This window comes from Carassius gibelio, chromosome B9, assembly GCF_023724105.1.
Source record: "Carassius gibelio isolate Cgi1373 ecotype wild population from Czech Republic chromosome B9, carGib1.2-hapl.c, whole genome shotgun sequence".
NCBI classification, from domain to species: domain Eukaryota; kingdom Metazoa; phylum Chordata; class Actinopteri; order Cypriniformes; family Cyprinidae; genus Carassius; species Carassius gibelio.
In genome coordinates this window covers 21,481,973-21,497,983 of record NC_068404.1, presented here as the reverse complement: position 1 = coordinate 21,497,983, position 16,011 = coordinate 21,481,973, and the positions used below count along the sequence as shown (strand labels likewise).

At 38.4% G+C, this 16,011-nt stretch overlaps 1 protein-coding gene across 1 annotated transcript in view; it reads right to left on the bottom strand.

The window, feature by feature from the left end:
- LOC127965046 (solute carrier family 49 member 4) overlaps positions 1 to 15,988 on the bottom strand; it is a 39,503-nt gene extending 23,515 nt beyond the window's left edge. The window contains exons 1-4 of the mRNA XM_052565587.1: positions 15,552 to 15,988; positions 10,311 to 10,404; positions 4,609 to 4,871; positions 2,679 to 2,808 (exon numbers count right to left, since the gene is read on the bottom strand). Of these exons, the coding sequence (XP_052421547.1) occupies positions 2,679 to 2,808; positions 4,609 to 4,871; positions 10,311 to 10,404; positions 15,552 to 15,846 (782 nt within the window). The 5' untranslated portion in view covers positions 15,847 to 15,988. The remainder of the gene's footprint in view (positions 1 to 2,678; positions 2,809 to 4,608; positions 4,872 to 10,310; positions 10,405 to 15,551) is intronic.
- Between the last annotated feature and the right edge of the window lie 23 nt (positions 15,989 to 16,011).

Genomic DNA, 16,011 nt, shown 5'->3' with positions numbered 1-16,011 from the left:
TTCTATCATCACTTTTACTGCAGTATTCTAACACTACATATTGGTTCCTGTAAAGGCATGATGATGCAATTGCACAGATAAGACTTTCCCAGGCTTCCAAAAATGTAGATTTAAGGATTTGGTTCCTTTTAAATTAAATTACATTTCAATTGAATTTGCATCACCCGAAAGCAGGCTGAACTGGAACTTGAATTGGAACTGCAGAAGGTAGAAAGTACATTTTGTGCAGTTCAATTCGGTTTTAAATTTCTACTTCCAAATGAAAATTGCAATACTGGACCTTGTTTGTGATTTCATTTTTAAATTCAGCAGTTGCTTGTTTTAGTTTTCAGCAGAAAAGTCGTTTGACCAGGTTGCCAGGCAAAGATGCTAATTATAAGTTCACAAATGAACTGGATATTACATTAATGCACCCGTTGTTACTCGTAGAAAATTTGACTTCCATGACACCCTACCCATAATTACCTCCAAGGTATGAACCACTGGGTGTAAGGAACTTCCACCATCCACAGTACATTCAGTCTATTAACAGGAAAGTGTGAAAGCCAAGCATGGTTTCAGTGAATTTTACAGTGGCCTTGAAGGGGTAATCACAGAAAAAGGTGTTGACGGAGGACCCTTTCTCCCAACTGTACCCGTTTCATTGACCTCACAGCTGGAGGAGATCGATATCTATGCACTTTTTTCTCCCACCATTTAGATTATGGGATATGAGAAAGCCTTTTTTCCTTTCTTTTGAAAAATTTGGGGGAGCCATCAAGCCAGAAGGATCATCAGCTAAGTGCCATTTATCCTTGGCAGGCCTAGTTGGGATCTAATACCTCAAGATAAAGATTTTGCAAGCCAAGGCCATTTTTAACACAGAGTCATCAATACTAATACTATTCTATCATCACTGTTAGTGCAGTAATCAAACGCTGGATAATAGTTTCCATAAAGGAACAATGAATTTAATGATGCTCTCTGCAACAAACAAGTCAAGCACAAAAAAAACTCTGAAGTTTCACCAACTCAGGTAAGCCAAGGACTTGAGAGTTCAGAGACTGGAGTGAAACGCAATCATGATCGCACGCCCCCAGTCTGTATCCAATTAACTGTCCCTGTAGACTAGCTGTTTTACAAAGCTCTACCAATCCACTCCTCCATTTACATACAAATGTGAGACGGCTACTGGAACTCTGCCTATCTATGGGACTCCAGACAGCATTACAGTCTCACTGGGGTGACTTCATCCATTCTTGTTTGTTCTTCTTTTTGCTTTCAGCTCTTCTTTGAGTGGGAAAGTTCTGGCGTTCCTCAGAGGAGGTCGAACTGCAGACTCTCCCCAACAGTGGAAGCTCAACAGTCTTTTCCAGTTCACAGATTTCGGCCAATTCCTCTAGTGTTGATGTGAGAACGCATTCAAAGCAGGGCTTTGTGTCAAGAGAGTTCTGACTAACTGTAAAAATGTGGTCACGCTGGCCTTCGTGGACTTCAGTGGGTTACTAAATGTACAGACCAAGATGTTCTATTTATTAAGGATGGTCAGCATGTGACTTGGTAATTAATCTGCAGGGAGAGGATCTTCTCTTTGATGTGTATTAAATGACAACTGTGGCATATGGTGAGTGGCGAAATGACAAGACCCTGTTCATTAAGATTCTCTTTTGTAAAAGCGAATGATAAAACTTCAAAGACCGTGCTGAGATCAGGGAGACAGAATGTGGAAGTTACTAAAGGCCTAAAATAACGGATGTCCATTGTTGTGTCCAATGTACCCAGTGCAAATCTCTTGTGAATGCCAATGAAGAATACAGATATTAATGTTATATATTTATTTTAAACAAGAATAAGTCATGTGCTCAGGTTTTTTCAAGGTTTGAAATAGTTGCACTTGGTTTTTACAAGGACAAGAGATTTGTTATCATATATTCATTCCAATGCCGTCAATCAAAGAGTTTAATTGTCCTCAGAAGTATATTTTTACCAAAAATTGCTCTTTTTCTTTCAACAGTTAGTGATTCAAGCACCATTATTGAAATTTAGCATTAAAATGATCAATATGATTTATGCAATATACACTACCATTCAAATTTTTTTTGAAGGATCATGTGACACTAAAGTTTAGGGTAATGGCTGCTGAAAATTCAACAAAAGGGACTTCTTTCAAAAACATTTAAAAAATCTAACTGGTCCCAAACTTTAAAAAAGTATCACATTTGAACCCCTACTAAAGCTTTTTTCACAATGTACAGATGTGCAGTTTGTGCTGACACCTGGCTGGAAGTGATGGTTTGTATCGTTCCACTTCAGTAGACACTGATTCATCAACTGGGGTTATATGGATTACTTTTGTGTTTGTTTTGTATAGTTTTTGAAGTGTCAACCCTTCCACTCACATTATATAAGACTGATTATTTTCCTAAAGTTATCTACAGATAATAAGAAAGTCAAATACATATGGGATGAAATGAAAGTTAGTAGATGAGAGAATTTTCTTTTTGGGTGGAGTTTCCCTTTCAAATACAGAACTTAAGCGATTTGATCAACTTATGTTGGTTCTTCCATCTTCCATTCTCAGCAGTTAAATGAAAAGAAAAATGTTATTTTCACATGAACTACTGCTTCCTAACCTCCATTCTTTCATTCTCTGTTCAAAACAGTTTGAGCTGTTTGGTAAGGGAGGACTGTGGTTATACCTCAGCAGTCTGCAGATGCTGCTCCTGTAGCTGAGACGTTGGCTAGCCGCTGCCACGCTGGGAGGGATGGGCGGCCTGGAGGGGAAGTAGAACAGCACAGCCACGAAAAGTGCTGCAATCATCCCAACCTCTGGAAGGTCACAAAAATACACAACATTTATCATGCAGCCTTGGTGTCAACATTAAATCTCTCAAAGATTTTACGGATTCAGACTTAATCTATCTCTGTTAATTAGAAAAAGAGCTTAATGCGCCTGGCATTTCACTGCAATTTTCAGATACTAAATTCAAATTAATGAGAGGGAGCGAGAGAGAGTGGTATCCAAACCAACATCATTAACGGTCATTAGATGGCTCACATTAATCTAGAGTTAACCATGAGTCTAGCAGATTTATTACAATCCTGTAGAGGGAGGAAATGCACAATGAAACAACTGATCAGCTCATTAACCCAGGTCCACAAAAAGCTCCTGTTTTCAAATGTGCTTATCCAGTGCTGGAATATGTGACAGTGCTACCGAGTCCATAATTGAGCATTGCTGTAGCCAAGCACAAAAAAACCTGTTGGCACACAGTATCTCAAAATGCCAGCACTGTCTTCAGGTTGAGTTCCTAAATTTTGCGTCCCTCCTGTGTGCTGTCCACATGATAAAATAAGTGCAGTTTCCTTGGACAGATCCCATTTTTATTCAGCTAGTTAACTTTTACAACAGCGCTTCTATAAATCTGCCTTTTCTGTCATAAAATACAGACTTATAAAGCGGCCTTGGGTGCAGGCAGGCGATATGATAAAAAAATCTTACATCAAAAATTAACAATTTTACATTGCACCAATAGTATATCTCATGATATACATTACTGCTCAAAGGTATGGGGTCAGTAAGACTTAATAAAACGTATACTTTTAGTAAGGACACATACATTTGGTCAAAAGTGACATTTTGAGTAAAGAAATTATAATGTATAATGTTACAAAGGATTTCTAACTTTATATTCATTAAAGAATCCTGAAAAAAAATTATCAGTTTATTCATCACAAAAACACGGAGCAGCACAACTGTTTTAATAATTAATATTAAAAATCAAAAACCAAATCAGAACACTAAATTAATTTCTGAAGGATAACGCAACACTGTAGATTCTAATATTTAATATAGAAATATGTAATGACATTTTGTTTTATCAAAGGAATGCAGCCTCATTAAGCATAGAGTACTTTCAAAAATGTGATCTTACCAACCCCAAACCTTGGAAGTTGGAAATGGTTGTGTAATTGCTGGAAATTCAATTAAAATGATTTTTATATGAATTAATCATGTGGTAATGCTTATTTTTGGAAATAAAATGATGAATAGGTCTCAGTGCAGTGGCATCAGTAGGAACATGCAGTTTAAAATAGGGTTAAATTTTACTGTCACACAGTATGTATTTTTATACCAACCATCTCTAAAGACTTGGCCCTTCTCTAAGGTTTTATTGGACGGGACAGATCACTGGATCTTTTCAAGTTTATCGTCTTCAAGGAGCGTGTCAAAATCTGGTGCATGTGGCTGCATCTCGATGCCCAATGTTGCAGTAAGTGTCACAATGACCTCTAAACTACTAACAAATCGATGTCTTTCCTGTGTCTAAAGTAACAGCAACATCTTTCAACCTAAACAGAGGCAGAGTATCAATCTATTATTGACAAGATTTCTTTCTCTCTCTCTCAAAATGTTTTAATTTTCTGAATCAGTTAAGCGGAACAATGTGAGGCAATCTTTATAGCGAGGTAAACGCAAACCACGTGAAGACATTTGATTGTGGTATTTGGAGAGCCACTATGGATGGCTTTCTTGTGATTGCTTTTCTGTATGGCAAATGCTTAAAATTATTTAGTATTGATTCAAAATGAATGCTGTTGCTGGATTGTCAGCAGACAATACCGTACCTGCGTAAAGAACAAACTGTATCCTGTCTCCAATGTGGTTTTGGTTCCAGTAAACTGTGCTTCCCACAGTGCCATTGGGTGCAGGGACAGCCAACGGGCCAATCAGAAAGGCGAAGGCTGACCCCAGGTAGCCGATGAGTGATGCAATAGCGGTAGCTGTAGCTCTCTGATCAGGAGCAAACCAAGTAGTAGAGAGCAGAGGACCGGCACTCATAATGGTAGGACCAGCTAAACCATTCAGAAGTTGACCTCCATGAATCATCCTGTTGATTTGGGAAAAGAAATGGGGGAAAAACTTAAATGAAAGACAATAAGATTTTAAAGTAAATAAATTGAGCTTCTTCCTGTAAAAACCAGCAAGACAATACTATGTTGCACAATGCTGGCTTTCCAGGGGATTATAATGCGGCAGATAAAGTGATATGAGTGTTTTTATTATGTTCCTATGCCATTACTAGGGTGTTTTGGGGGCTCAAAAAGACCACTCAAGCATCAGTGATATTTTACTTCCTATACACGCAAGCTAGACAAATGTCTGAGACAAACATGTAATAATTAACAAATCAATAAAAAAAATGGTCTAAATGCAATCACCTTTTTGTTGGTTTCTAAACACCAATCGATGCTCTTTTACATATCTATCAGAGGTGATGTTTGATAGCAGGGGAAACAAAAGAGCTTTATCTGTGAGACAGGATGACTGAGACCCGCAGCAGGGAGACTTGTGATAGCCTAACTGCCTGAATAAATGCTGCACAGCGCTTGTACCCAGAATAGATCTTCAGCATTGGTGAAGATAATAGAGTGACTGAAACACTTTTTCATTTCCTACAGGCCAGACGTACACCAAACCAGCCCGAAATGCTCTTTTTTCCTTCATGGTAATCACTGTCATAAAGATCAAGAGGCTTTTCGTGTCGAGCTTTTTCTAGTTTCTTGCTAGCAATTGTCACAATCTGAACAAAATGTTTTTAAGGTCTATTCCTGCTTTCATGAAGATGTGAAGATCTTTACTGTGGCTTGTCAAAGATTGTCTGAGGGATGGTGAAAAAACCTCTGGAGATGCACTGAGTGGAGGATTGATGGTATACATGCCCTAGATTTAAAACCACCTCACAAGTGCTTTTGGTTTGGTCAGTACACACCATACCCAACATTTAAACTGTCTTTTATAGGTTCTTGAACCTTACAGTTTGCAAAAGACTTTGGTTCAGTCATCAATCATGCAGTGCTGTCCTTAATTCCCAATCTAATACATTGTGAAAGCTCTCTCGACTATTCCTTTCTCTTTTGTTCCAGCATGTTGACATCTGATTCTGCTGAAAGGCTTTTATGCATTCCTACTGCATGTTTCAAGACTGGACATCAGCCCCTGTGACACTACATTCACGCTAAAGCCTGTGTGATTTTGCTTCTAATGAAATTGGCTAGAATGCACTGTGGGATTTTTTTCCCCCCTAAATAAGAAGCAGCAGTCTGCATTTGCAGTGATTGCAATCATTGTGATACCCCTCACGTCGCTTATAATTGGATCGTAGATGACTCTAAATCCTACACCTTGAGCTGATCATTATGACTTCACGTTTGTCAGTTATGGTTGGAAACAATGCAAAACTGGCAATTCTGGTACTGAGAATGACTACAGATATTGCCTACTATATCAAGGCCAATGAATTCCAGTCTGAATTGATTCTGTTAGCCTATTTTAATTGAGCAATAAAGTGTAAGAGGCTGTACTATATTGTGATTATAATCAAATACAGGTCAGTGTTACACAGAACGCTCAGAAGCGTGCCTTTAACCCTTCCAGCCATGACTATACGGGAAATAAAGCACAGCCTTGAGAGAGTAATAGATCATTTCAAACAGCTATACATAAAAATTGTGCACAAATGTTTCATTAGGTAAATTCATTAAGTACCATCTTCCCACTAAATGATTCAGACCTTGACATGTAAACAAAGGTTAATATTTGGCATTCATGTGTAAAGCAAAATAATAAATTCAGCAACTGGGTGTTTTGCATTACATCTAATAACTACATTATGTATTTTGGTACAGCTGTAACGCTGTATAGACCAATCACCATCCAAGACTATCTGTTCTTTAATATTAAGTTTGTGTTAAGGGCTGATTACAGAAACGGTTCACACAATTTTTTTTACTTGCACTATTATAAACTATTCATATTAGTATCATGTTGGATAACTACTTGTCCTAAAGCAAAATTTGTGGAGAATCACTGTCGTGTGATCATTCTTCAGGTGACAATCCACTAAACCTTGAATTTGAATCAAAGTAAGAGATGAAAAGGGAGAATTGAGTCTCATGCATGGAGAAATGTGAAGGCAGTGGAGGAGTGGTAATTTAGCCTTAGATGTTTCTGATCCGGCACGGACAATGTTAGGGAGGATTTTCTGCTTTCTAATGAAACTGCTGGGTTACAGGATTTTAATGCAAATTATATAACCTGAGTAACATATATATAAAAAAAAAAATGGACTGCTTTCTACTGACCAAAACAATAATGGTAATGCAAAATACTCCAACTAAACGTCAAAGCCAGAATAAAAGAGAGACCTGGGAGAATCTCAAACAGTGCAAGTCTTAATATCACAGCCAATGAAGACATTATATATTTGTGTCCTTATGTTAAGCTACAGAAAAAAAAAGTAATAGTTTTTTTTTATCAAAAGAATGCCTGAAACTTCTGTTCAATTTGGCTTGCAAGGAACATGGTGGTTTTAACCAAATGACTCCTCGCTGCCAACAAAATCAAAAAATTGACAAACCCACAACGGCACAATCTGCTGTGACCACAATCGCTGTTGATTTGAGACTAAACACTGGCATTTGTAATCAAAAGACATTGTAAAAATTGATTTATTTATTGCTGCTGGATGCTGCCATGATTGAATCGCAGTCATTCTGACACCAAACCAAAGCTTCTAAATAGAGATTTAGGTTAATAAAAGCAACTGAAAATCTGAAGAAAAAAAGGGAAAAAAAAGAATAGGGGTCAACAGAAACAGTTCACCCCAAAACTATTCTTTACATTTTTCCAAAACAAATATTTTGTTTTTTTCCCCCCACAGTACACTGTTCTTTTGCATAAAACCACCATTCATATAGTGATTACAAAGTCTGCATCATAAAACGAGTCTATTGGACATCAAAGTCTTCTGAAGCAATAAGATAACTTTGTGTGAGAACAAACCAAGCTTGCTCATTTTGAACTGCTGTTTAGAAAAGAGTTGTGAGATTCTTCAAAATTACGTTGTTACACAGAATAAAATAAGTTAAAATTATATAAAACAATATATTAATTTAATTTGTATAAAATATTAATAAATAATTTATGTAAACTATTTTATTATAAAATAATAAACATTTAAATAATACTTCAAAATATTAAACACAAATATATTATTTTTAGTTAATTTTTAATCAAAAACGCTTCCAGGATAAGCCATCTAAACTGAGCTAACTGATGTGTGTTGTTCAGTTTAGCCTTACACTGTCAACTCTTAAACAAAACTGCATATTCAGATCAGAATGACTCTTTCTAGTGTAGCATATCAAGGATCACCATCAGTCACAGGCTGGATCACTTGATATGCAAGATTGTCATTACCTTTTCAATGAACCTCTTTTTACACTTTATTAATGCAAGTGCTGACACCTAGTGGTAGTTCAATTCACATCATAGCTGATGTCACCAGATGATGATGCATGACGACGTGTATGGTCTCCTACTTCCTCTGTGATCTAAGTTTAAGGCTTTCAGTAGCTCTCCATAAACCTCAGTTTTACAGTCACAACACATGTATCTCATGACAAAGGCAGTTAAACGCTGTGTGAGTCATGGGGTCTGTGAATAAGTCCTAAGCAATCCACTAGTAACTAATGTACTTTCTAGCACCTGCTAATTTCAATAAAGCTGAGAGATCTATACATAGAGAAAAGACAGTCCATTGAATAATGTCTGCTGGTGGTGTAAATGTACTTAAGCAATACATCATAAGCTATACCGGGCTTCTAAAATATAAAACACACAACATAGAGTTGAGTCACTTAATATGAATCAATGGGCTCGACACATTAAGTGCTCCCGTGTTGAAATCAGCCATTACATTAACAGTCACTGCAGGCAACAGTTGCTTGCAATGTATCTTTGTGTTTAAATGTGCTTTTGGTGTAATATATATTTATATAAAACAATCAACATAACCTCTGCTGTCTCTCAACAGTCCTAAAAAGCTTTTTCTGTTATATATCAAGCAAATGCACAATTTTAGATTATATAACTGAGTAGGTCAATGTGTCACTGTGAGATCTAGGATTGTGGGAGCTGTGAAACTAAGCTATGTAGCCTTATTTCATTCAAGTAACTAATAACTAATAACTTTTTTATAAATGCACTGTTCAAAAAATTATTTTTTAAGTGTAAAAAAAAAAAAAAAATCTATACAAATGTAGTATAGTGTCTGGTGGTCATGTACTTTTATGAAACTGGACTTTCTAACTACCCACATTTATACAATAATGTTTTAATTCAGATGGAAATAACATCATACAGATACAGATAAGTACCTGCCAATTTGCATGAATTATATGGTACTCTTAGCAGTTCACAATAAGACTCGCGTTCTCTAAATTCAATGAACCAACTATTTTCTTCATGCCCTAATAATAAAATATGATTTATACCCACTGATGTCCTATTTTAGTTGTCAACTGACTTCACTGACAAAAGCTACATCCTTTTAATGTCATTTAGAAAACCTTGTTTAATTGTCCATCCATGGCGTATTTAACTCTTTGTCCAAAAGGTAATAATAGAAAAGCTCTGCTTCCTTTTCTCACAACTGCAATGAGAAATTTGCTTTAGTTATTTCTTTATGTGCTAATGTTAACCATGTGTGAATGAGAAAGCTTAAGAGAGATAAGGAGTGAGAGAAAATGGAAAGAGGACATAAAGCACAGAACAGGACAGGAACATTCAATTTTTACAGGTAAAAGAATCCTAATCTAAAGCAAACAGAACGCAGTCGTCCTGTTAAAGTGTATTTAAGCAAATGAAAAGGTCACGTCTTTAACTTGCAACAGTACCATGTAACTTTGCCAATGAATAACAAATGTTCTCTTATCATATGTTGCAGAGGATTTTAATTCGCCATAAATATTCAGAAAATAAGTGTTTCATGTAATTTATCATAAAATTGTATTATGAATATACCGTCTAACCTGCTCTCTAGATAGCAGTCAAAAAATACATTGAATCACACAAATAGAGCTAGGTGACGGAAGCCATAACCAAACAATAAAATATCTGCCATCATCATCACCATCATCAAACTCAGATTGTCAACAATATTTCTTTAGATGTGCAAATTGAGTCCTAAAACAATATAAAATATTAAAACGACCAAATATATCTGCAACTAACCTAAAGAACATGTATCAGGCATGGCTTGTATATCATGTCACTTTCATATAATTTCACTCCAAGGCAACATTTTATACAAAGTGTAGCATGAAGTTTGGAGAACAATCTCTGATTTTCTCATGAATTATCACATTGGGAAATTAAGGAATTTCATAATTATGTAAGTGAAAAGGAAACAGCATTGAAAGCTAGTTTGGCTAAGTGGAGTTTTTGTTGAATAAATGATGCATAACATTGTGCAACAGAGTCTTACCAGCGTCTGTAGTACAGGTCTTTGAGGGGAACACTTCGTAATGCTGCGCCCAGCAACATGAAGAATGCTGACAGCAGCAGAGATGCTCGCAAACCTTTGGCACAGAGAGGAAGGAAAGAAGATATATCAGACTAGTGATATCTTTTAAGCTTTGATAAACTGATGAGATTAGTTGTTGATGCAGATCCATCCCCAAGATAACAGCAAATTATGCACGACTATCACAAAGATATTAGGATTAGAAAATCAGATGGCATTGGTTCATTTAACAATCAAAAAGAATTAAACATGATTTATTTGTGACAAAACAAAATTTTTGTGTCCAAAAGCCATAATAAAATATTTCTACTCTATGAAATTTTTTTCTGGATTTAAGCATAGGAGCAGAAACGTCAGTGGGTGACCGATGAATTGGGAAATCGCTTTGATTGATCAATCTACTCTGAGTGTAAACTAAATGAGCCAATGCACAATGGAATGCAATTATTGCATCCAGCTGCTGCTGATTACAGGGTGAGTTTAATAAGGCAGCAGGTGCAATGCATACCAGGTTTTCGCTGAGGAGCCAAGCCGGTGACCCGGTGGCTGAGTGGTGGTACAGCCACTGTGGCGACAGGACGTGGCGTCTCTGTTCCCTCCTTCAGGGAACGAGGGTTACCATACGTAACCGAGACGTTCCCTTTCAGTCAGTCACTATCGACATGGTTGACCGACGAATTGGGATCCCTACCAAAGTGCCATGGGTGCTGGCCCTTCCAGTGCCCTGTGGGAGCCGCCTGCACCACTATTTGGTGTAGGCCGGGGCTCAGAACAAGTAGTTCACCTCACCATTGTCAAATCACTACCACACTGAGTGAGATTGGATAACACTAGGTAAACGTACCCATTCCACTGGGATCAGGGACGCTGCAGAAGCCCCATCCTGCATATGCATATAGCATCTGTATAGGTGTATATGGAGAAATTGGAGGTGATTGTAACCCTCATGGAAAGGCAGAGGTCTGCCGGGGAAATACGGGCTCTAAGGCTATACTGTGGACTATACGCATACAAGTACCACTTAGGTCTCAATATGGAATCCAGCCTTACAGTTCTCACGGATTCATCATGAAGGTCTGGCGCCGGTTGTTTCGCCACGTCCGGCTGCCAAGGGTGATGGAGGATCTCAACAGGGGCTACAGTACAGACACTCTGGAGCAGTTTTAGCAAGCCGACACTAGCCAGGGCATCTCAGTGCCACTTCCCATTTGAGGTGTAAACACAGGAGGATCTACACAAAGGCTATTGAATCTACCCTACCCTCTTGATGGAGGCACTGAATGCAAAGGCTCGAATGGGCCCTGCTGTAGTGATTTTAGCACTAGATTCAGGTCCCAAGAGGGTATAGAGGGGGGCCGGGAAGGATTTAACATCCTGGCCCCTCTAAGGAACCTGATGACGAGGTCATGCTTACCTAAAGACTTCCCATTCAAGGGGTCATGATATGCAGCAAAAGCAGCAACCTGGACTTTGACGGTGGAAGTAGACTGCCTTCGCTCCAGCTCTTGCTGCAGAAATGAAATCACGACTACAATCGGGCATCTCCGGGGGTCTTCTCGGAGAGAAGAATGCCACTCGATGAACAGGTTCTACTTCAAAGTGTAAGCGTTTCTGGTAAACGATGCTCTTGCTGAAGTGTTCACTACCTCTGCATCCCGTCCAGGGACCAGACATGGAGTTTCCAAAGGTCTAGACGAGGGTGCCAAATGGTGCCCCATCTCTGAGTCAGTAAATCTTCCTCAGAGGAATCGGCCAAGGAGGGGCTGGCGTGAGGAGCACCATTCTCCAGGCAGCGTTGTTCGAGACAGCTCGTCGGCTGTACGGTTGAGCAGACCCAGAATGTGAACAGCACAAAGAGACCTTAGAACCTTCCAACTCCGAAGGAGGAGGTGGCAGGCGAGTCACGACATTCGACGGGAGCACAGACCACCTTGTCGGTTCACGTACGCAACGGTTGCGGTGTTGACCATTCGGACCAGCATGTGCTTGCCTCATAAGTGCCCTTTGAGACGGTTCAAGGCAAGGCATACTGCTAACAACTCTAGGCAACTGATGTGCCAATGTAGCTGTGGGCCCATCCAAACCCCTGAGACTGCATGCCTGTTGTACGTGGGCCCCCAGCCGGTGGTGGAGGCATCCATGTAAACCACAGCATGCCTGGAAGATCTGTTCTAGGGGCACCCCTGCCTAGAGGAACATAAGATCTGACCAGGGGGTGAGGGTTTTGGAGACAAGTCTGTGTAACTTGGACCCGGTGAGTGCCGCGCTTCCATGCCAATTGGGACTCGGCAATAAAGCCAGTGCTGGAGTGGTCTCATATGCACAAGGTGGGCTGAAGTGCCATCTCGACAACACAGGAAGCTTCCAAGAGCGTGCTGAACTCGTAGTTCATGACTGGACACACAGTTGAGCAGAACGATTCTGTCACTAAGCTCCGAAATGAAAAGCTGATATGCACTGCATCTGCTGCCATATTTTAATCTCGCTGTGATCAGCGACAGCTGGATGCAATAATTGCAAATGAGAAAAAATTGAAAGCCAATGTGCATCCCAATTCCCAATTCGTCATTCGCCAATGTGACGTCGAGAGTGAGCAACTGAAAGGGAAATTGAGTTTAATATAGGAACTCTGGCCTGTGGTTTTTGGCAGACGTCGTTTTCACAACCTGTGGCAATCGGTTTCGTGTTGAGAACAAAAGGGAAGGTGAAATGCTCCCATTAAAGATAAAGAGCAACAAACATGGTTGGAAATTTCTTACCTAAACATTTACATAAGAGCATATCCTTTCTTAGCAAATATGTAAAAATAAAGTGCACTTATGTGTTAATGAACAGAACTGAAGTGTCAACTAGCTGTATGAGCTAATAGAAAAATGTGGAAACCGAAAACATTTGTTTGACATTATCAAGTCTTAGAGCTGAAAATGCCTTATTTTCAGGCAAGATCACTTAAATAGTGGGGAAATGTTAAAAACAACAACATTCTGTCCTGTTTGACCTTATTCTCTTTTCTTAATATAAACCATGTGAGTGAAAATGTCATTTTCAAGGCTCAAAACAGATTCCTCACAAGATAATCTTCTCACCCTCATCTCCTCCAAAACAGAAATGCTTATGTTATTTTGCCATAGAATTGTATTTTACCATATAAGGACAATTCATATTGACCATGTAATAGGCTAAGCACTAAAAAGTTGTCCATATATAATCTGAAGACATACGATAGCTTTTTGTTAGGAAAAGACTGAAATCAAAGTAATTAACCCATTTAATCCCAAATTTTTCTCAGACATAAAAATATTCAAATAACGTGTGATTAGTAACCCTTTGAAATAATAATAATAATAATTTTCTTTTTTTCTAAGTGTGTAAAAAAATGTGTTTTACAATTGTGACTGATGGGATAATGTATGTACTTAATTTACATATTTCTGCAGCCATAATTTTTTTAATATATCTTAGCCCAGTTATTTTAAACAGTTTGATCACATTCCAGGGTTACTATTATGCATTAAAAAAATATTTAAAAAAAACTTATGCATCATTATGCACCATCAACGCATTTCAAAATTGTTACTTTTTGGTAAAATATAACATAACATTTTTATTTTAGTGCTACCAGTATTACAACATCTTGGGACGTCATGGCCTAGTGGTTAGAGTTTGACTCCTAACCCTAGGGTTGTGGGTTTGAATCTCGGGCAAGCCATACCACGACTTGGGTGCCATTGAGCAAGGCATTGAACTGCTCCCCAGGCGCCGCAGCATAAATGGCTGCCCACTGCTCCGGGAAGTATGGGTCACCTCACTTTCACTTTCACATCAATATTGTATATTGATAGAAATTAAATATTTTTAATTTAGTGTAATATTTTGTCATTGCAACATTTTAGGGTAATTTTCTCTAACAACTGCAATTGGATTTATATTTTTCTTTATTTATATAATTTAGATACCTAAGTTCACTGTTATCCCAACGGTCACTATTTTGACCATCAACATGTTTACTCATTCTATGACCACACTCAACAAAATGGAATATATGTGCATCCATACATTAATAGACACCTTAAAGATAATGAGTACTACAAATATTTGCCATATCTTTGTTCACATACTAGCCTTTCGTTTTAGAGCTTTGATATCATCTGCACAAGGTGCAAACAGGAAATAAACTGCCCTAGTCATGTGACAATTTGAACTAATCATGTGAAACTGCACATATTTAATTGAGACCCTTCATGTTTTCCATATTTGCAGAGAGTGCACTAAAACATCAGTCAGTAAGGTTTTCAGAGCTTTATAAATTAAAACCTTTTTCATGGTCACCATTGTGGGGTTAAATAGGTTAATAGCCAAAAACATAGAGTGAAACACTGGTTAGTGCTTCTCCAGTGAAGCGTTTCGGCTGTGTGAGCGCCGATTCTGTGCACACAGCGTGGTAAGTTAAAACAACATGTCATCAGCATGGACTTATCCCACTGCAAGAGAGGTAAAGTAGCAATGTGTAAAATTTGTTTTACCGAATATCTAGAGATGGCTTCACTTTACTAGAGTGTGAACATGCACCATAGTGAACAGCATACCAAGTTCAATTACCCAACTTTGTCATATGATGCTAGGGAAATGGTTTTGTGGCTTGACATGTGATTTTTTTATTTCAACTGACATAAGGAGTCTTTCTGTGCAGTTTAGGGTTCATCAAATCGAAATAAAGCAGTGTATAAAATATAATTATTCCCAAATTTTCCCCCCAAAAATAGAATTTCAAGAATTTCACATCTGGCCACACATATTTAAGTCTGTAGTTGATATTCAGATATTCAAAAGGTAATTGGTACATGAACACTTTGTGTGAAATATCTGTTGATATAAAAAATAGGATTGTTGTATAGAATTATGAATACGGGTCAATGGTAAATACCAATGATAGTTTGGAATTGGATGTGTGGTTTGAAAGCCCCTTGTTGTAGTGAACAAATGTCTAAGATAGATATGATATGAACATCTGACTAATGACACGGAGATAAATTTTGTTAATAAAATGAATTTGTGCATACATGACACACTGAAATGATCAAACTGGCTTTGATATTACACTATCAACAAATTTGTCCAAATATTGCCAGATGTATCTATTATCATTGGTTTGTACTTATAGGTATGGTTGCCATGTCAAAAATTAAAACCAAAGTAGCTCACCTTTCTTATCCATCAACCACATAAACAACAGCCAGGGCAGGTAACCCACTGGACCCCACATCACCAGCACCGCGATATCTGTCGAGGAGAACTCGAACACATGTTTGGCTGAGACCTGGATCGGGCCCCAGGTGTTCCACACAAGTCCTTGCATAAAACCCAACAATGAAAACATGGTGAGAACAAACCATCTTCTCCCGTACACCCTGCTCAACACAGGCTGTGTGTTTGTCGCCGGCTGGGATGGAACCAGCAAAGGCTCCCTTTCTCCTTCGGTGCTTTCCACGGCACCCATTGAAAAGACTTGGGATCACTTTTTAAAATGCCTTTATGCTATCCGGCAACGTCTATAACATAGCACGTTAAAAACTAGGGCAGTCGCTCAATTGTCAGCTGCCCATCGAAACAAAAACAACCGATGACACTCACAGCTACGATCCAAACTTTAATGCGCATGCGC